The sequence below is a fragment of the Podarcis gaigeae genome (assembly GCF_964106915.1).
Source record: "Podarcis gaigeae genome assembly, chromosome: 13".
Lineage (NCBI taxonomy): Eukaryota > Metazoa > Chordata > Lepidosauria > Squamata > Lacertidae > Podarcis > Podarcis gaigeae.
In genome coordinates, this window is record NC_139689.1 from 21,957,534 (window position 1) to 21,979,781 (window position 22,248).

The following is a 22,248-nucleotide window of genomic DNA, read 5'->3' on the forward strand; positions in this document are numbered from 1 at the left end:
GCGTTCTTAGATGACGTCCTGGTGTACTCAGAGAATGAGGAGCAGCATGTGCGAGATGTAAGAGAGGTACTGAGCAAGCTGCGAGAAAACCGGCTGTGGGTGAAACTGGAGAAGTGTCAGTTTCATACCAGGGAGGTGGAATTCCTGGGGTACCGGTTGTCTGACAAGGGATTGGCCATGGATCCCAGCAAGGTTCAAGCGGTACTGGAATGGAAAACACCAAAGACCAAGAAGGACGTGCAAAGGTTCCTGGGCTTCGGAAACTTCTATAGGAAGTTCATCAAAAACTTTGCCCATTTAACAGCGCCCATCACGGATTGTCTTAGTAGCAAAAAGAAATTTGTTTGGACGGAAGAAGCGCAGCGGGCGTTCGAACGTTTAAAGCAGGCGTTTGCGTCGGAAGAGCAACTTTTGCACGTGGATCTACAACAACCAATGAGAGTAGAGACTGACGCGTCAGACCGAGCGGTGGGGGCCGTTCTTCTCCAGCCGGGAAAAGATACGTCTGAATGGAGACCGTGTGCATTCTTCTCGCGGAAGTTGAACAAATCCGAGAGGAACTACACAGTATACGACCGAGAACTGCTCGCCATTCATGAAGCATTCCGGAAATGGCGGCTGTCAGGACTGCCGCTAGGTCCCAGCTCACAGAGGACCAACGCCCAGTGGATATTATATACAAAAGTCTTTATTGAAGTTTAGTTTCCATTTCCAAGCTCTGGGCGCGCAGGCCCACGTCTTAACGCTAGACCGGCTAAGTCCCCTCTGACTCACTGCTCCACCCACACCAGTTTAAGATTCTAGCCCGGCTCCACCTCTTGCGCTGCTCTTTCCTGCGTTGGGTCCTTCTGCCCTCTGGGGTTCCCTCCTTCCTGGACTCCTCTGACGCGGAGCCTCCTGAGTCTTGCCCCTCCCTCCGGCGGGCTTTAGGACCTGGCTCCCTTCCCGGGCTCCCCGCTGTGCCGCGCTCCTGTACATTTGAACTTGGCGCGCGCGCCCAGCCGGTGACTTTCCTTCTGACCGTTTCCCCGCTTCCTGATGTGGGTGTTGCCAAACCTGACTCCTCTCCTCCCTCTGGTGGTGAGGACACTGGTCCCGACTCCTGGGACTCCCCCTCCCCACTGCGCTCTGGTGGAGACGCTGGCCCTGATCTCCAGCTGCTGTTCAGGGACTCCCCGCTGGCCCCTCCCTCTTGAGGTTTCTCCCTTGGAATCTCCCTTGCTCTGGCCACCGGCGCTCCCTTCTGTGAGTCCTCCGATTCGCTAGAGAGGCTTGTGGAATAACTCTGGCCACTGTCACTGCCTGCGCCCCCCTCGTACTCCTCCTCCTCACTCTCCATTTGCTCCCCCTCCTGTGTCTCTCCTTCTGAACCCCTGACATCCATCCCCCCCTCGAAGCCCCCCCTTCCCCCCTCCCCCTCTTCCGGTGCGGGTTCCGGGTGCTCCATTGTTGTAGGGGTGAGTCCAGGATACAGCTCGTCCCCTGAGGCTTGCAACCATCGAGATAAGTCCGGGAAGTCCCCCATGGGCTCGTCGACGACGACCTCCTCCGCTTCCATCTCCTGCGCGGTGTGCTTGAAATCTGCGCTCGACCCCAAATCACCCAAGAGCCCTCCTCCCCCTGTTGCTTGATGGGGGTCCACCTCCCAGGGCCCCTTCGGCATGTCTCTGCGCCAGCCCACTTCGGGTTGGTCCTCCCACCAATAAGATCCCCCCGTGCCAAAACCTGAAAGTGATCCCTCCGGAGAGCTGCCTCCCGGAGCCGAGTCCTCAGCTGACGAGAAACCCCGGAAAGTGCTGGCCGAGAGTGTGGGTGTGAACAAACAATCCTCGAAAAAGCCCGCCGGCATAGGCTTGTGCGGGAAAAGCGTGTGGAATTCTTCCTTGAGCAACTGCTCTTCCACTGCGTAATCCGGCACCCACCTGTTGGCACTGGCCGGGGTGTCCTCTGTGGCGAGAAGATATTCAATCCCGTCCTCCCCCCACCTTGAGTCTAAAATCTCAGTGGCTTCATTAAGTGGCTCCCCTTTCGGCGACCCCCCTTTTTTGGGCGCTTCTCTGAGCGGGTCTGGCGCCTTCCCCGGTGCTTGAAACCTGTGGGGCTCTCTGTAGGGCGTGAGCACTGATCTATGAAAGACCGGGTGCATTCTGGAACCCTCCGGGAGTGTCAACCGGAAGGCCACTGGGTTGATCTGCGCCTCTACTTGGTAAGGCCCTAGCTGCTTGTGCCCTAGTTTCTTCTTGGCTAACGATCTGGCTGGAACTGCTTGTGCTGCCAACCAGACCCAGTCTCCCACCTGGATGTCCTCCCCAACCCTCCTGTGTCGATCTGCCTGCACTTTGTAAGCCTGTTTTGCCAACTCTAACTGCCTCCTGAGCTGCTCGTGGATCTCCTGCAACTCCGCTGCCACTTCCTCTGCTCCCTGTGGCTCCCCCTCCCGCACTGTGTCCAGACCCGGGAAGGTTCTGGGATGCCTCCCGTAGTTGGCGAAAAATGGGGTCACCCCCGTGGACCCGTGCTTCGTGTTGTTGTAGGCAAACTCGGCCAACGGTAGATAGTCCACCCAGGTCGATGGCTGCTGGTTCGCGTAGCATCTCAGGTACTGCTGCATGATGGCGTTGACCCTTTCCGCCTGCCCGTTAGTTTGCGGGTGTCTCGCCGACGCCAGGCTGACCTTGACGTTCAGGAATCCCATCAGCTTTTGCCAGAAGTTGGAGATGAACTGGCGCCCCCGGTCGGACAAAATAGACCGTGGTAGGCCGTGCACCTTGAACACGTGGTCTATGAACATCTTAGCGGTCTGCTCGGCCGTGGCCACCTTCGCGCACGGAATGAAGTGGGCCATCTTGGTGAACAGGTCCACTACCACGAGCACTGCCGTCTTGCCCCTTGAGCTGGGTAGATCTGTGACAAAGTCCAGGGCCACCCTCTCCCACGGTACGAACGGTGTCTGTAGCGGTTCCAACAGGCCCGCCGGCGGCTGGTGCACAGGCTTAGCCCTTTGGCAGGTGTCGCACCTATTGACATAGTCCGCGACATCCCCCCGCATCTTAGGCCACCAAAAGACTCTGGCTACTAAGTCCACCGTCTTCTCCTTGCCGAAGTGCCCCGCGCTGGGCGCGTCGTGCAGCTGTTGCAGGACCTTCGCGCGGAGGCTGTCTCCTGGTACGTAGAGGACTCCCTTGCGTAGGAGCAGGCCGTCGCGCACTTGGAATTCGTCGCCCCTCGCCTTGCCACTGCACACCTCCTCCATCTTGGCTCGGGCGAACGAGTCCGTTTGCAGCGCGCGGCGCACCGCGTCCAGGTCCACCGTGGCTGACGCGCATGCCCACGCCTGTGGTGTGAAAATGTGCTTGGCCGCCGCCGGTGCCTCTGCCTCCAGATACTGCGGCTTTCTGGACAGCGCGTCCGCCAAGACGTTGCTGTTTCCTGGGATGTACTCAATTCTGAAGTCGAAATCTGCAAAGAACTCCGCCCAGCGGATGTGTCGCTGGTTCAGGAACCTCGCCGTGCGCCAGTACTCCAAGTTCTTATGGTCTGTGCGGACCTGCACCGTGTGCTTGGCTCCGACGAGGAAGTGCCGCCACGCCTTGAAGGCTGCATGTATGGCCAGCAACTCCCTGTCCCAAATGGTGTAGTTCTGCTCCGCTTTGCTGAGTTTTCTGGAGTAGAAAGCGCACGGCCTCCAGTCCCCCTGGTGGTCTTGCTGCAACAGAACGGCTCCCACGGCCCTGTCTGAGGCGTCCGTCTCCACTCTCATGGGCCTGCTGGGATTTACGTGCAGTAGGTTCTCTTCGGAAGCGAAGAGCTGCTTGAGCTTCTGAAAGGACTGCTCTGCCTGCTCCGTCCAGATGAACCTCTTCTTCTTGGAACTGAGGGTGTCGGTGATGGCCGCTGTCTGCATGGCGAAACCCTTGATGAACTTGCGATAAAAGTTGGCAAAACCGACAAACCTCTGTACTTCCTTCCTATTGCGTGGGCTCTTCCAATCCAGTACTGCACGTACCTTGGCACCGTCCATAGCCAGTCCCTTGTCGGACAGTTTGTAGCCCAAGAAATCCACCTCCGTCTTGTCGAACTGGCACTTCTCCAGCTTGGCGTACAGCCTGTGCTCCCGCAGCCTCTGCAGAACTTCCCTAACATCTCTCTCGTGAGCCTCCGGCGATTCCGAGAAGATTAGGATGTCATCCAGGAAGCAGACGCACTTCTTGTAGAGGAGACCCGCCAAGACATGATGCATGAAGGCTTGAAAGCAGTGAGAACCATTTTTTAATCCAAAAGGCATAACTCTGTATTCATAAGTGCCCAGCGGCGTAAACATGGTTGTTTTCCACTCGTTGCCTTCCCGTACGCGAATGAGATTGTACGCTCCGCGCAGATCCAACTTGGTAAAGATGCGACCCTTCCTCACCGTCGCCAGCAGGTCATCGATCTTGGGCATAGGGAAGGCTGAGGGCTTGGTCTTGAGGTTCAAGAAGCGGAAATCAACAACCAGCCTCTTTTGGGGCGTGTCCCGCTTCTTTACAAAGAACACTGGACTGCCTCCTGCCGCCTTGGACTCCCGGATGAATCCCCGCTTCAGGTTGTGATCTATGAACTCCCTGAGCTCTTGCAATTCATCCTCAGACATGGAGTACAGTTTCCCCGTCGGGAGCGTCGCCCCGGGCAGGAGGTCGATCTTGCAGTCGTAGGGTCTGTGGGGTGGCAGCTTATCCGCCTCTTTCTCGCAGAAGACCTCCAAAAACTCCTTGTATTTGTTAGGCACCGCTTGCAACATGCCCAAGTTCAGCTGTGGTCCATCCTCGTACCCCTCATCTTCCAAGTCCGCCAGGATGCAGTGTTCTGCGCAGTAAGAGGAGCCGAAGGTCAGTTGCCGCTGGTACCAAGCTAATGCTGGGCTGTGCCTATCCAGCCAACTCATTCCCAACACTATGGGCGTGTCTGACAGGCGGGTGACGTTGAAGCTGATGACCTCACGGTGGTTTCCAATGCGCATCACCATTGGCGGCGTCTGCTGTAGCACTTGCCCTCCCAGTAGCTCCCTGCCGTCCACTGTGACGACTTTCAGAGGTACCGCCGCTGGCAGAAGGGCTATGCCATGTTGCTGGAGGAACTGCATGTCTATAAAATCTGCATTGCTCCCCGAGTCGATGGTGATGGGAATTTCCACAAGTAGCCCATTGGGGAGCTGAAGGGATGCGGTGAGCTGCACTACTGGTTTGGGTGGGAGGGGGTCGGTGGGCTGTAAGATCCCTGGGGATTGCTTCACTGACTTGTCTGGCTGGTCCCCAGAGACGCCATCTCCAGCCAGACAGTGGAGTTTTCCTGCTGCGACTCCCTCTGCTGAATTGCGTCTGTTACTGTCGCTGCGGCTGCAGTATGCTTGTGAAACCGCTGGGGACACTCTTTTGCCATATGCTGAGCACTGTCGCAGATGTAGCACTTCCTGGTTCCTCTAGGAGGCTTCATCTTGACTGCTCCCGGAGTTAGGGCTCCGACTGTGGAGTGAGCCTTAGCACCACCTATCTCCATCGGCTCCTCTCCCCCTCCCAGCGGAGGCATGGATCGAGCGCGCGCCGCCTCCTTGGGGAAGGGAGGCAGTCCTCTCGCTGGCGTGCGTCCCAAATGCCCTTCCTCCCTGCCCCAAGGGCGTCCTTCCAACCGAACCCCAATGGAGAGTGCCCGTTCCACCACTTCCTTGGTGGTTTGGGGTCTTCCCCCCCTTGCGATCTCGTCTTTCACAGCTCCGCTCAACCCCTCCCAGAACAGGTCTCTGACGGCAGGCGATTCTTTCTCCCAGGCTAGTACATTCACCAATCCAAAAAAACGTGAATGATATTGCCTCACAGTGGCTTTACCTTGTCTTAGTCCGTGAATCTCCCTCCTAGCGATATCCACATCAATCTCAGATAAAAAACACGCATCCATCACTTTAATGAAGGCAGTCGCATTTTGGAGGGCTGGATCCTTGTCTCTCCATAGATTGCGCAGCCACGATTTTGCCTCCCCCCGTAAATGCGAAATAATAAATCCCACTCTCTCTTCCTCATTTTTAAAGTCTTTGTCAAGCAGCTGCAATGCATAAATCACATCTGCTCTGAAGTTAGGATACTCCTGCAGGTCCCCATTGAAGTGAGATACCAGGCTCCCTCCTCTGTTTCCCAGCCCAATCCCTTCTGGTCTGGTGGCGGGTAGCCTCTGTGTACTTAGCACTTCTAACCTGGTTCGCAGATCCTGGCAGGCAGCAGCTGCTTCCTGTTCTTTCTTTCTGGAAGCCGCAATTTCTGCAGTCAACTGCGTCACTGCGTTTTGCAAACTCGCTATCCTCTCTTCGGTAGTCATTTCCCTGTTTTTCGTGAGCTCGCGAAGCACCAATCTTCACCCCTCGCTGCTTTCCCGCACTCCACGAGGTTGCAAAATTGGTGAAAATGGAGAGGGGACTTACTGTCAGGACTGCCGCTAGGTCCCAGCTCACAGAGGACCAACGCCCAGTGGATATTATATACAAAAGTCTTTATTGAAGTTTAGTTTCCATTTCCAAGCTCTGGGCGCGCAGGCCCACGTCTTAACGCTAGACCGGCTAAGTCCCCTCTGACTCACTGCTCCACCCACACCAGTTTAAGATTCTAGCCCGGCTCCACCTCTTGCGCTGCTCTTTCCTGCGTTGGGTCCTTCTGCCCTCTGGGGTTCCCTCCTTCCTGGACTCCTCTGACGCGGAGCCTCCTGAGTCTTGCCCCTCCCTCCGGCGGGCTTTAGGACCTGGCTCCCTTCCCGGGCTCCCCGCTGTGCCGCGCTCCTGTACATTTGAACTTGGCGTGCGCGCCCAGCCGGTGACTTTCCTTCTGACCGTTTCCCCGCTTCCTGATGTGGGTGTTGCCAAACCTGACTCCTCTCCTCCCTCTGGTGGTGAGGACACTGGTCCCGACTCCTGGGACTCCCCCTCCCCACTGCGCTCTGGTGGAGACGCTGGCCCTGATCTCCAGCTGCTGTTCAGGGACTCCCCGCTGGCCCCTCCCTCTTGAGGTTTCTCCCTTGGAATCTCCCTTGCTCTGGCCACCGGCGCTCCCTTCTGTGAGTCCTCCGATTCGCTAGAGAGGCTTGTGGAATAACTCTGGCCACTGTCACTGCCTGCGCCCCCCTCGTACTCCTCCTCCTCACTCTCCATTTGCTCCCCCTCCTGTGTCTCTCCTTCTGAACCCCTGACAGCGGCACTTGCTGATTGGGGCGCAGCACAAGGTTCAAGTCCGAACTGACCACAAAAATCTGGAATACTGGAGAACAGCCCGAGTGCTGAACCAGAGACAAGTGCGATGGGCCCAGGAGTTCTCCAAATTCCACTTTGAGATTCGTTACGTGCCCGGCTCCGAGAACGTGAGGGCGGACGCTCTTTCCAGGAAACCTGAGTACTTAGAGGGGGAGGGAGCGCCTGAGGCAAGGCATGTAATCCCTGAAGACCGCTGGGTGTGTGGGGCGGCATTGGTGGGGCAGAGGGAACTGATAGAGGGTACTGAGAATGATGAATACGCCCAAGAGAAACTCAGAGAGCTCAGGAGGACAGAGGAGAACACAGGGGGGTTTGAAGAAAAGAACGGGGCATTGTATTACAAAGGGGCACTGTACATACCCGATGGGGAACTGAGGGGCAGAGTACTCAAGCAGTTGCATGACAGCCCCACAGCGGGACATTTTGGACAGCACAAAACCATGTGGTTGGTTACCAGGGAGTTTTGGTGGCCCAAGGTGAGGGAGGACGTACGGGAATATGTCAGGGGTTGCGACAGGTGCCAGCGAGCGAAAGGAGAGAGGGTGGCGCCAGCGGGGCTATTACAACCCTTACCCACGCCAGAAAGGCCATGGGAGGCAGTATCCATAGATTTTATGACGGACCTGCCAAAATCCAAAGGCAAAACAGCTGTCATGGTGGTGGTAGATCTATTAACCAAGATGTGTCATTTTATAGCTTGTTCACATGCGGTCACAGCGGAGGAAACCGCCAAGTTGTTTGTAGAACATATTTTTAGGTTGCATGGCGCCCCCTTGAGGGTTTTGAGCGACAGAGGGAAACAATTTACTTCCAGGTTCTGGAGGAAACTTATGAGCTTACTGCACGTAGAACTCAATTTCTCAACTGCCCGGCACCCAGAAACAAATGGGCAAGCGGAAAGGGCAAACGGGATTTTACAACAATACCTGAGGTGTTATGTAAAAGACAGAGAAAATGATTGGGTGGATAAGTTACCTCTAGCAGAATTTGCCTACAACAACGCGGAGAACGTGTCCACAGGGATGAGTCCCTTTCTGGCAAATTATGGGTGTCACCCCCGGGCATTCCCAGGAGAGGGAGGGGAGAGGTGGAGCGTGCCGGCGGCGGAATATTTTTTTGAAGAGATGGAAGCGATCCACCGTCAGCTTCAACTTAACTTAGAGAAAGCCAAGGAAGAATATAAGAAGCAAGCAGACAGAAATAGGAGGGAAGGTGAAACTATAAGGGTGGGAGACCGGGTGTGGTTATCCACCCAAGGACTACCGTTCAAGGGCGGGAGTAAGAAATTGAGACCCAAAAGATTGGGACCCTTTGAGGTCATACAGCAGGTCAACCCAGTAGCATTCAAACTCAGGCTGCCCAGTCACATGAAATTACACCCAGTATTTCACAGGTCATTACTGTCGCCGTACCGAGAGGGACGTGAGTGGGGGGAGCGTGCGAGAGAGGCCACCCAAACGCCCGTGATAGAAGAGAGAGAGCGCGACATGAACGTGGCAGGAATCATTGATTCCAGGTGGAAGGGGAATCAGGTGGAATATCTGGTAGAATGGGAGGGGGAAGTAGAGTCGGAAAACACTTGGGTACCAGCAGAGGTAGTCAATGACGAGGTCTTAATAGAAACATTTCATCAGCGTTTCCCAAGAAAACCGCAACCCGTAGCACGATTTAGAAGGGAACACTTTGGGACCACCGATGAGGAAGGAGAGTTTGAAGGGTTCCCAGAGTCAGGGGTGGGTGAGGAAGCCGACTCCGACGAAGAAGAGGAAGACGGGGAGAGAGACGGTACGCCGTGGCTAGAAGTGTTTGAATCCTCGGATGACGAGGAGAGTTCCTTCAGGGGCTTTCCGCCCTCACCGCCAGTGGGAGAGGAGGCGGGAGGGGGTGAAGGGGGCCCTGGGGGGGAGGTGGATGTCAGGGAACTGCCATCGGAGGGACAGGTGGTGGACAGGCTCCAGGAGAATAGGAGAGAATCTGCAGCAGAGGAAGGAACCAGCAGGGGGAGTGCAGGAGTCACAGCGGAGGGGAGGCTCTGGGATACTTCTAGTGAGAATAGCGAAGAGGTAACAAAACCCCCATTAGGAACTCCCACCCTTCGCCGGAAACTGTCACGCAGAGAGTCACGAAGGCGCATGTCCGTCAAACAGCTTTTATGTTGGCGTAAATTCCGTAGACGCCCACTGTCAGATTCTACCAGCGACTGACGGAGTCATGTTTTGGGGGCTCCGTTAGTGCCTCGGTTTGGATGACCAGCCAAACCCCAGAGGGATCAAGCTTTTACGCACAAGCAGCTCACTATCCCATCATATGAGGTTACAGGGAACCAGGCAGAGGGCCTTCTCGGTAGTGGCACCCGCCCTGTGGAACGCCCTCCCAGCAGATGTCAATGCAATAAGCAACTATTTTACTTTTAAAAGACAACTGAAGGCGGCCCTGTTTAGGGAAATTTTTAGTGTTTGATGCTGTATTGTTTTTAATATTTGGTTGGAAGCCGCCCAGAGTGGCTGGGGAAACCCAGCCAGATGGGCAGGGTATAAATAAAATAATAATAATATCTCATTCAATCCCCTGCCATGCAGGAATATGTGGCTGTCCCATACAGGGATCAAACCAGCAACCTTGGCATTATCAGCACCATGCTCTAACCAGTTGAGCTATCCAGGCTCTAGGGTGGCTATATGCAGGAGGAGACTTCAGGTAGTTCACCTACATTTAACACCTGGACAGTGACCGAGAAGACATGGAGCAGATCATGTGGGGACAGATTCCCCCACTACATTGGGGCTCTATTGCATTTCTGTTTCAATTAATTAGTTCTGAAAAGAAGAGGGCAAAAAGTAGCGCCAGTTTGCAGAACATTTTGATGTGCTGATTTATGTGTGTGTGTGTGTCAGCATTTCTTCTCCTTTTGCATCTCCTTGCAGTTGCCTGGGGCTCATGGTTTGATCATGTCCGTGGATGGTGGGAGGCCAAAGAACGTTACCGAATCCTGTACCTCTTTTATGAAGACATGAAAGAGGTAAGCAATTTACACACACCCACACACACGGTCCAGATGGAGCCTAAGCATGAAGTTGGGCAGGAAAGATGCCCTTTCCTGGGGCCAGGGAGTCAAGGGACATCTAACTCAAATTGCAAGCTTATTGAAATGTGGGGTGGGGAGATGGAGGGTAAATTATGCCACCCCCAACATGGTGTCTTCCAAATTGGTTCAAGAAAAAAAAAAGTTATATAGAAAGGAGACTTCCTGGATTGAGGCAAGTACTCTTTGGTGAAAGAATCCCAGCAGAGATTTAAAATCACAAAATACGCAGCAAACTAAAGCATGGAAATATAGGTTGCCAGACCTTCAAAAATATGCTCTTGAGTTTCAAAATTCCCTCTTCCCCTAGTGTAGAAAAAGACCACATGCTTGGTAGCTTTAAAATAGTTTACTTACAAACTCTCCAAAGGTCAGATTCACCTGCTTTACCTTACAGCATTCAGAAAAAGAGACTGGTCCCCGAGAGTTAGGCTGTGTCCAGATGGGAGCATTATCTTGCAGCCAGGTCATGCTGACCTGATTTTCCTCTGTTTGCAACTGCCACCCACCTCTTTTTCTTACTCAACATATTCATTGCTGTCCTTCTACTTGCTGTCCCAACCACTGGGCAGAATTTGGCAGAAAATACCCTGGGTATGCTTGTTTGGCTCTCCGCTTAATCACCCCCTTCCCTTAATTAGCTGGCACAGTATTAAATTACAGTTTGCTTTGTGGGAGGCTGTTTTTGTTCTTTTCGTACAACCCTGATTTAACAGAACTGCGCAGGACCTGTAACCATAAGAACAGACTGGGACATAGGCCTGCTCTGTGTGTGTCGGGGTGGGTGCATGTGCTTTGTGTAGATCAAGAAAATTACTTTCTCCCATCTCCCCCTAACTGATGTCACGAGGGAAGAACCTTGTGAGCCAGCCTAGTTGCTGAGAAAAGAGAGCTGAATCAAATTAGCCCCCTGAAGCTCTTCTTGCTGTTTTTTTCTCCAAACCTCTTCAAGAGTCTCTTGCACTCCAGCATTGGAGAGATTTGAGGCGGGCGGGCAAGAGGCAGCAAGGGTTGAGTAGAATCAAATCCATTGTATGTTCTTTTTCCAAACTAAGAGTCTAATTTGGTATTTGGGAAATTGCCTGGGATGTGAGGTGGGGGGGGGGGCAGGAAGCAAGAGGCAACAAGGGCCTTTCCTGCCCCATGCCACTTCCGGCTATTTCTCCCCACTCCAGTATCCCCGATAGCTCTAGGCAGCAGAACTTTCTTCTTCTGCAGAACTCTGTGGGGATAAAACAAGAAGTGACCCAGGGCTGACCTGATTCACTTCCCCCTCTCAGCAATGCAATCCGAGCCGAGGACCTTGAAGAAGACTGGAGGAAATTAACTATCTGAATCTGCAGCCAGCTTGGCTTAAACTCACCACACATTCCTCCCCGCCCTCGGAGAATTAAGCAGCCCCAGTTTCTTATTGTCATTTCAGAACTTCACACAGTTCCATGAAATAGGATCCCAAAGTGCTTTAAAACTAGGCCTCTGGTCCCCGTGTGAAAAGAACAGCTGTTACTAGATCCCAGGCTCCATCTAAAAAGTAATTTCTGAGGGCCCCAATTTCTAATTAGCATGCATGTCTGGCTATAACGCAAACCAGGCAGTCACAAAGAGCTTCAGAAATAAACACAAAGCATTTCAATAAAGGAAATGAAGAGAAACTGAAGGATAAGAACCCACCCAACCAACGTAGAATTGAGGGTTGGAGGGTAAGGCAGGTGAGGAGAAGGATTAGTCAGCTGCTGGCCTTGGAAGACAATAATAACATTTCAGTGTTAGAAGGTACTTCATCTAGAAGGCTGCTCATCTAGTTAGATATGCTCCCTGGGCATTCCCTCAAAGTATGTAGTGTTTTCAGCCATGAAAGCACTCTGCTGCTAAACTGCTCCAAGCAATTGCCGCATTTGCAGAGCACAGCTCCTGATTTATTGTGGTTTGGCATGCTTGAGCAGTCTGCTGGTTCAGACCGTTGGCTTTGGGAAAAGAATAGATAGATATAGGGTATAATTTTAAAGAAGAAGAATTCCTGGATGCCTAGATCCAGGTTTGGGACAAACTCTTCAAAGGTCTGAGTCATGTGCTTTTCCATTCAGCAGCAAGAAAAAGACAGAAAGTATAACTCAGGGTCCCAAATAGTAAATGTTTCCAAATCATTTGTATAGAAACACAAATAGAAACACATATGTATAGAAACACAAATCATTTGTATAGAAACACGGTCTAAGCTTGGAGCATCCAGCTTAGACCTCCTTACTGGTAGGGTTCACATGGTAGAACGGAACAACAAAGAGTTTGGTGACCTAGCTAAGCTTGGCAGGACTGCTTACTCTATGGTCTTAACCCTTTCATGCATTAATTAGTTAAGCATGTTGTTTATATGAGGCTGGGTATCCCACACATACTGCCCAGCTATTTCTGCTTTCCTAGCACAAGTGAGAAAACCAAAGCAGGAGGCCTACTGTGATCATGGTTTGTAGCTCCCTGCCAAGCTATGATCACCAGCCACCGTTGGCTTGCTGGTCATGTGCCCAGTTATGGAGCAAAAAAATCACAGTGCCTGCTTTAGCCATAATGGAAAGCCAAGGCTCACACATTTATTTATCTCTGTCAAAGAATTAGGGAATGGTGAGTTATTGTATCTTATGCTGCTCAATCACAGTAAAGCACAAAAAACCAGGAAATCTGTTTAATTTCCCTGTGAGAATGTGGCCAATGAGTCTGATATTGTAAGCTTGCAGTTGTGGGCCCCAATCAATCAAGAAGCACAATCACAGCCCAAATCTTCCCTGACAACAGTTTCATCTCTTCCTTAGGATCCGGCCCGGGAAATCCGGAAAGTAGCCCAATTTCTGGGCCTACAACTCCCTGATCAAGTGGTGAACCAGATTGTGCAGCATACAATGTTTGAGAACATGAAAGTAAACCCAATGACTAACTACAGCTCCATCCCGTCTTTGATCTTTGACCAAACTGTGTCACCCTTCATGCGAAAAGGTATGTTGTTGTTATTGGTGGTGGGGATTAGATGCTGAGTTCCAGCTCACATCGGAGAGAAGAGGGGAATTGTGGTACTGGGATGATGGTGAAAGCGTTCAGGGAGCAAACACTTTCAGTTTCAGAATTGCAGCAGTGTTATAGATGTACCACATAATAATAGAATAATTAAGGGTCAGTTCAATAAACTTGCATCTCCACTGTGAGGAAGCTTCTAATTAAAGGTGCAAGAGACTTTTCTGAATTGGACTTGCTTCCTATAGTATGATATTGGTCATGTGGATGGACACTGATGGACAATACACTATAAGCAGTGCTGTGGGAAAACCTGTTTTTGTCAGCTTCCAGAGGACTGGAGGAAAGTAATGCTTTAGCAGCACTGACATGGAGATGAAACCCAAGATTGTCATGCAGTGTGTGCTGTAGACAGATCATAATATCTGTTTTAGGAAGACAGTGATGATGCCTGATAAAAAATGAGTGTTTACCCTAGGAAACTTCCCGGAAACCTCTGCAATCCAGTTGAGATTGTGTGGGAGACGTAGAAGGAAATGATAGACAAGCTAATATGGTAGAGAGGGTTCCATGAAAATAGGAACACACTAGATTAGAGTAGGAGGAAAGGTGACTAGTAAACTGGAAGTTTTGTCTGAATTGTGTCTCCTGTTTATAGGCACCGTAGGAGACTGGAAAGAGCACTTCACAGCGGCACAAAGTGAGCGGTTTGATGATGCCTGTCTACGGTTGTTAGGGGACAGCAGCTTGGTCTTCCGCACAGAGTTGTAAGAACATCCTTCTGCTACCCATTGATATTTTCTCCATAACATTCCTGGAGTGGACATTTTGGCTGATTTCAATAAAATAAGCAATGAAACCAAATGGAAGGACCAAAGGGAATTTTGTTTGAGAAACTATGAAACTATGAGGTTAGTTCTATGCAAAGTAGAGTCATTTAAATGGATAGCCATGGCTAAATTAGGTCCAATGGTTTCAAACAGACTTATTCTGAATTGGTTTTAATTGGCCACAACCCATGATCATTTTATTTGTCTCCTTAAAAGAGGGCTGATTCAAACACACTTTAGCCAAGCCCTCTAGGACAGGATCTGCTGCCTATGCTCTTTTATTTTTCTCCTTTCAATGCCACTTGACCAGGAAGGGAGAAAGAAAGCTGAATTTTGCAAGCAAACTCAACAGCAGGTTTTCTCTTGTATTCTCCCACCCCTATAAAAATCAGAATAGGATGGGGACTGAAAAGGGAAGAGCCCTGCAAAAGCCTTTGTGAGTCTCCCCTCTTTTAATTCCTCAATCTCAAACCAAGAGGCCGTGTTGGGGTTTTCAGCAACAGCTGCTATCCTCAATGGCTCTGCTCTGCAGACACAGTCAGAGGCAGCAGTGCTTCGGACTACCAGTTCTGGAAAGCGCAGGAAGGGAGAGGGCTCTAGTGCTCAGATCCTGCTCTGGTTTCCCACAGGCATCTGGTTGGCCACTGTGAGAACAGGATGCTGGATTAGATGGGCCATTGGCCTGATCCAGCAGGCCCTTCTTACGCTCAGTAGCTGAATTGGTAGCCGGTGTAATTCTGCGGCTCAAAGAGGCTCTGGTAATCACTGCAACTTTCCCCAGCAGAACAGGATAATGGTGGTGCCTGTTGGGAATTCCATTCCACCCTTTGCTGCAGATTTGTGGATTGTTACATGTCACATGTCTGTTTACATTCCAGCACAGATTGCTGGCGTGAGCGGAAGATCAGAGGGTATCACAACAGCCAGCTGATTTAGGCATTTTAAGGTAGTGGCGTGAGGTTGGAATCAGTGTTCTCCGTTTGCAGATGTCGTAGGGTATCACTACTCAAGCCCACATTAACCTCCACAAAATATATGGCCATGGTGAAATCTGCACAGCAAAGCCAGGAAGCAGCAGACGGAACCCAGCCCTGGAGCACAAGAAACCGGAGGCAGGAGAAAATACCTCACCAAAAAACACAGGCATTCTAGCCAGACCTGACTAGAACAAGCAGTACAGACAAACAGTATAGTACAGACTGTTACGGCTAAAATCTGGGTGCGAGGCTGCTCTGCCACCCAGCTCGTCGGACTAAGTCCGCGGGTCCCTGCGGAAGAAAATGAGCTCAGCCGGGCACAGGAGCAAACTGCAGAAGATCCAAGTTTATTGCGCAACAGGTTCAAGGCGAGATTGAACAGCGAGAAAGGGGTAACATGAACTTTTGAAACTCCCTCCATGTCCCAGAATACAGTGCAAAATACATCCCAGTTACATCATGAATATATTAAGGAAAGGTTGGGTTACACAGATTACATCATGAATACATTAAGGAGAGGTTGGGTTACACCGGATTAACATATGGAGGAGGGAGGGGGGAATATGCAGAGCTGGAGATATGCGCAGATAAGCGCTTCCTGAGTGCCGGTGATGGGAAGACAATGGTCCATGTATGCATAGTCTGCCACCTGGCATTGCCCGGAGGAAAGGCTTGGCAGAGTGATTTGACAGGATTAGGGTCTTGACACCTTACTTGAGGGATTATGGAGGACAGGGGAGGTGTGATGGAGTCCTAGAGAAATTGAGCAAATTGGCACGTTGATTTTCTATGGATTTTATAGATTTTAGTCCCTTTTGACATTGACAATTGGAAATAAATTGATATATTGTAGCGAAGAAGAAGGTGAAGAAGACATGCCCCCCCCCTCCGTATCAAGACAAACAGTACAGTACAGTGGTACCTCGGGTTACATACGCTTCAGGTTACAGACTCCGCTAACCCAGAAATAGTACTTCAGGATTAAAACAGAAATCGTGCTCCAGCGGCGTGGCAGCAGCGGGAGGCCCCATGAGCTAAAGTGGTGCTTCAGGATAAGAACAGTTTCAGGTTAAGAACAGACCTCTGGAATGAATTAAGTACTTAACCCGAGGTACCACCGTACAGACAAACAGCAGTACAGGGGAACAAAAAGGCGCTTTCTGCTAACTGGGGAAGGGAGGGAAGTTGGTAGGCGATTGTACCATTTTTATTTCCTTGCCAGTAAGTAGGGCCAGAGGGACAGCGGAATTGAGCTCATAATTCCTTATTTTCAGCATTTATGCCAAGCCCTTTAACCTCAAAAGGCTTAAAGAGCAACTTACAAAAATCATTTCTAAGACCAACTTGAACAAAATATGAGGGGTGTGTGTTTAAGCCCCGCCTCACATAATCTTTCACAAGATGTGTCATACACACACATAGAATCATAGAGTTGGAAGAGACCACAAGGGCCATCGAGTCCAACCCCCTGCCAAGCAGGAAACACCATCAGAGCACTCCTGACATATGGTTGTCAAGCCTTTGCTTAAAGACCTCCAAAGAAGGAGACTCCACCACACTCCTTGGCAGCAAATTCCACTGTCGAACAACTCTTACTGTCAGGAAGTTCTTCCTAATGTTTAGGTGGAATCTTCTTTCTTGTAGTTTGGATCCATTGCTCTGTGTCCGCTTCTCTGGAGCAGCAGAAAACAACCTTTCTCCCTCCTCTATGTGACATCCTTTTATATATTTGAACATGGCTATCATATCACTCCTTAACCTCCTCTTCTCCAGGCTAAACATGCCCAGCTCCCTTAGCCGTTCCTCATAAGGCATCGTTTCCAGGCCTTTGACCATTTTGGTTGCCTTCCTCTGGACATGTTCCAGTTTGAACTTCCATTTGAAGTTCCAGTTTGAATGTTCCAGTTTGCCATCCATTTGAATTGCAACAGCTATCCATTGGAGTGGGGCGTGGAGCTGGCCTCCTCAAATGTTTTATTGGGGTGTGTGTGAAGGGATCTTGGCCGCCAGGAGTCGGCTCTAAGACCCTCTACCCTCAGGCTCACAGAGACATGGCACAAGAGGAAAAATGAATGAGAGGAGGGGGGGGAGTAAGCTCAAGTTTCAACCCATTTCAATGTTGGTTTTGGCTCTCTTTACCTGGGATCATGAGCAGTCCCTCCTCTGAAGCACTGTTTCCACCCGCAGGTCAGATCTAAAAGCAGAGCTAGTGGCAACACCCAGACCTGGAGGGCAAAGCCACACTCCTGCCACACTCGCACACAGACAGCTGGCATATTGGCAGTTGGGCTCCTCACAGGAGAGGGCTTGGTGGAATTCCCTCCTCCCACATCAGTATTAGTGGCAATCCTGGACATCTTGCCCTCCCCACAAGCACCGTTCCCCTCGGATCAGAGCCAAGGGCAGAACTGGGCACAATGGCCAGGCCAGGAGGAAGGCCAGCTCCTGCCAGAGTTCTTCCCACAGGTGACAGGAGCTCAAGTATTTTCTAAGTGGCCTCAAAGTGTCTTTTATCAGCTTTTGGGCCAACATGCTAGCTGTGACCATACCTGGATAGGGACAGCTGAGCTACAGTGCTAGTGCTCAGGTAACCTCCTGCTTAGACAACAGCAATGTGTTGCACCTGGGGCTGCTGTTAAAAATGGTCTGGAAACTGCTGTTGTGTCAAACTAGAGCTGCAAGATTATTAGCTGGGAGTGGGGATTTTTAATCACATCCTGCCAGCACTTCCCAGTCTCAAGTCCTGGCCCAATTTAAAGTGCAGATTTTAACTTACAAAGCCCTACACGGCTTATTTATTTTTTTATTTGTATTTTTTTATTACAGTCATATCACACTTTTCCTTTAAGGAGCTCAAGGCAGTATATACATGGTCCTCCCCATTTTATCCTTACCACAGCCCTGTGGAGATCGGTTAGACCATGGTTTCCCAAACTTGGGTATCCAGCTGCTTTTGGACTACAACTCCCATCATCCCTAGCTGGCAGGACCAATGGTCAAGGATGATGGGAATTGTAGTCCAAAACAAATCTCTAGAAGGGCCCAACCTTTAAGGACTTAAATGATGCAGGGTGCAGGTCAGAGTTCTCTGATTGTGCTTTTCACAAGGGATATGCAGGGACATTTATCCCACATGCTGGTTTCCGTATAGGTAAGGTTAACTTCGTCTTGAAGAGTCTTACCAGGAATAGGCCCCCTTTCAGAAGGCATGCCTAAGCTTCCACGTGCTTCAAAACGTGGTACGCCAACCCAGCTGCATCTGAAGAACCCGAAGCCAAGGGGTGGGGCTCATTTTGCTCAGTGCAGTTCTGGGTGTCTGCCCCAAAGTCCTGCTTTGATTCCCCCCCCCCCCCAACTTTAATCCTCAAGGACACACTCCTATAGTCAACACTCTCCTATAGTCACGGCTCTTGGCTGGATGCCTGGGTGTAGCATGAGAAAAACAGCAGTCAGAAGCACCTCCCTCCTCACCCCTCTGGACTCTGTCATATAAGCAGACACACCTCAGGCAGGTCCTGTACAGTGCAGTTTCTTTCAGAGGCAAGAGAAGAGAGACAGGGTAAAGAAAGTAAAGAACGACCAAGGTTCGTAACTGGAGTAACGAGTGAAGCAAGTTTTGTTCTTCCAGGGTCAGCAAGTGGTGCTGAAGGAGAGCAGGTGCTGAAGGAGAGTGGGGATAAGCAGTAGCTAAACCCCATACATTAACAATGGTAGGATTTTTGATTATTTGAAGGGAAGTTTGCAGGCCAGTGGAAAAATACAGGCTAAGCTTCCTTTCCAAGGCAGGGCTTCACCTGGGATATTAGACATGAGAAAAGGTGTTGATGGCCCACCTGAGAGGAATTCTTGGACCTGGACAGTCAGAGGTTGCCATGGTGATGGGGTTTGTGTTTGAGGTGTCAGGAAAAGAGAGTACAGTGGTACCTTGGGTTAAGAACTTAATTCGTTCTGGAGGTCCGTTCTTAACCTGAAACTGTTCTTAACCTGAGGTACCACTTTAGCTAATGGGGCCTCCCTCTGCCCCACGCAAGTTCTGTTCTCATCCTGAAGCAAAGTTCTTAACCCGAGGTACTATTTCTGGGTTAGCAGAGTCTGTAACCTGAAGTGTCTGTAACCCGAGGTACCACTGTATTGAGAGCAAGGTGTCCTAGGAAGAAGAAGGGGGTGAAAAAGGCTGGGATGCATCTTAGGCAGGCTGGCTGAAGTCTGGCTAGGAGAGATGCCTTTGATTCCAGGGCTGCACTGCTGTGGGGAACAGGCCCCTCTTGAAATGACCACACTATATTATTCCTGTTGCTCCACTAGCAGGCGATGGGTCTCGAATGTGAGCTGGAAGGTCTTGACCTGAAGTCCGAGCGTCGTCCAATGCTGGTGGAAGTTGAGGGAGTCCCTATGCTCAGAGAAATGGAAGAGAACTGGGATCAACTGAAAGGCTTCCAAGCGCGCCCTGACGATCTTCTCATCTGCACTTACCCCAAAGCAGGTAAATGGAGAGAAATCACATGGGGATGAGCAAGGGGAGACCAAGGGCTACTGGCTTCAGCCTAAGCAGATTTTCTTTGTTACTATCCACACCTCACTGGCAGGGACTACATGGATGCAGGAAATTGTGTACATGATCCAGCAAGGAGGAGACCCCCAGAAATACGCTCAGGTGCCAATCTACCTGCGGAACCCCTTCATAGACCTGTTTCCCCCAGAGCCCGTACCCTCAGGTGAGTAACAGGCACTGATTCAGGGAGAGGATAGGAAGGCCAAAGACTCTCTCAGCACAAGGTCGTAAGTCACCCTCTGCTTTTGCAGGCTTGGAAGTGGCGGCGGGAATGCCCTCTCCACGCACGATCAAATCCCACCTCCCAGTCCAGCTCCTGCCGCCTTCCTTCTGGAAACAAAATTGCAAGGTCAGAAGAAGTTGGGCAATGTAGATGGCTTAATAGGAGCTGAGATTCCACCCTGGGTTTCAATTTCAATTTCCGGGCTCAACCTTAGAAATGTAGGAAGCTGCCTTATTCAGACCATTGGTCTACCAAGTCCAGTTGCTGTCCACACTGACTTCGACAGACAATACAAAGGGTGGTGATATTATAGCACAATGCAAAGTCGCAGAAAAATATATCACCAAGGACAAGTGCTCTACAAGAAGGAGTACAGTATAGACAAGCAGACAAATGCTGTTCCGGTAAACTCAGCATTTCTTTCCACAAAGGGGCTTAATCATTGAGCTGTACAACAGCGTCCGGGTCTTGATGTAGGAGTTGATGTTACTTCTGTCAAATACACAAGTGATTGTAAAGAAAAAGTCTATGTCTATATTTATCTGCTTGCCTATACTCCTTATTGTGGAGCACTTGTCCATGGCGATATATTTTTTCTGTGACAATCCACACTGACTAGCAGCCTATATCCAGGGTTTCAAATAGTGGTCACTCCCAGACCTACCTGGAGATGCCAGGAATTGAAACTTGCACGCAAGGAAGATGTTCCACTGCTGAGCTACACCCCTTCTGCCTTGGGACCAGTGATGCAGCCTAGGGAGCAGCCAATCTGAAGGTTGGCAAGCTGTTTTTGTCTGCTAACGTTATCAGGAAAACAGTACAGAAAATGTGAAGCATGGAATGGTAGTTGTCATGGGGAGAAATGCTCAATTGTATGCATTGCAACTGAAGTGATACACATGAGCATCTTAAGGAGCTTCGTTAGATCATTATGTCTAGGGTCTAAATTACCTACCTGCACCACTGCCTGGAAAATGTAAAGCTAAAATAAAAAGAGGATGCCTCTAAACATGTTCAGACTGCAAGCTTAATCTGATCCTGCATTAAGCCTGTTTGCAGTGCTAGATTCTGCTTCAGAATATGCGAGATAGAAGTGAAGGAGTGCCTCTGAGCATTAGCAGAGTGCCATCAGTGCAACTCCTGCTCCTCACTCATAGTGGTGTGGCCAAGCTGAGTTTGTGTCTTCAATATGGCTTTGTTGTAGATTTAAACATACTTATCTAGCTATAATTCTCATTCAGTTCACGGGGACTTATTTCTGAGTAGACACGCCTAGAACTGTTTTGCGAAAGAACTGAGCACTACAAAAAGCGGGAAGGCGAGGTGATTCATATGGACTGGAACAGCGCAGAGTAAAAGGCTTGTGACTAGGACTCCTGGGTTCTCTCTTGACCCACAGATCATTTATGTGGCCAGGAATGCCAAGGACAATGCAGTCTCCTACTTTCACTTTCACCGCATGAACAAATTCCTTCCAGAACCTGGAACGTGGGAAGAGTTTATTGAGAAATACATTGCAGGGGGAGGTAAGTGGAGACTAGAGGACAAGAATAGAAGAACAGACACTCCTTTTCAGGAGGCCTGCCTGTTCTAGCAGAGTTATATCTGTGTAAATACTACTGTTTACTCCAGCTCCAGCATGCTCCCAGTCAGGGCTGAATCTGGGCTTTCTGTCACCCGGGTCAAAGACCCAGTTTGCCACCCCTCCGCCTGGATGCATGCAGACACCCACCCACCCACCCACCCACACCCCTCAACACATTTAATCATAAAGGGCATAAAATGTCGGCAATATACCGGTATCATTTGAATACAAATGAATCCTAAGAAGTATTATGACTGTACAGTATGACCAAAGGGAAAAAAGAGCATCCCTTCCAATAAAAGCAAATTGTTTGTCAAAAATAGAACTTCCAGAGTCACAGGATCATTGAAAGACTGCATTTCCTGACACTTCTTGAAAAGATCAGCCAAGACCCTCTGGTTTTCTTTAAAAAATAATTTTGTCTCTTTGAGGCTTTTTGCCACACACCCCTCTTCTTGGTTCTGTGCAAACCCTTTCAAGGAGTTTTGACATGTAAATTTACTCCCAAGTAAGATTCAACAACATTCCTTTCCATTCTATTTTTGTTTGATTACTCATTTCAGGAAATGATCATTTTGTAGTCATTTTAGGTTCCCTGTAAAGTGAAGAAATGCTTTTTGTGAGACTAAAGTAGAAAGTGCCCTTCCATTACAAGCCTAACACAGCCGAGCTGACCAGAACTTGCCAGGGAACTGCCTCTGGCAGGAAAAATGCTCACACACCCCTTACTTTCCT

The 22,248-nt window shown here is 50.3% G+C and overlaps 1 protein-coding gene across 1 annotated transcript in view; it reads left to right on the forward strand.

Moving 5' to 3' along the window:
* Positions 1-22,248, forward strand: part of LOC310830458 (uncharacterized protein) — a 31,734-nt gene that overhangs the window by 4,003 nt on the left and 5,483 nt on the right. Inside the window, exons 5-13 of the mRNA XM_083710236.1 lie at positions 10,189-10,283; positions 13,151-13,331; positions 14,005-14,113; positions 15,055-15,068; positions 18,651-18,721; positions 19,459-19,636; positions 19,740-19,868; positions 19,957-20,054; positions 21,328-21,454. Of these exons, the coding sequence (XP_083566362.1) occupies positions 10,189-10,283; positions 13,151-13,331; positions 14,005-14,113; positions 15,055-15,068; positions 18,651-18,721; positions 19,459-19,636; positions 19,740-19,868; positions 19,957-20,054; positions 21,328-21,454 (1,002 nt within the window). The remainder of the gene's footprint in view (positions 1-10,188; positions 10,284-13,150; positions 13,332-14,004; positions 14,114-15,054; positions 15,069-18,650; positions 18,722-19,458; positions 19,637-19,739; positions 19,869-19,956; positions 20,055-21,327; positions 21,455-22,248) is intronic.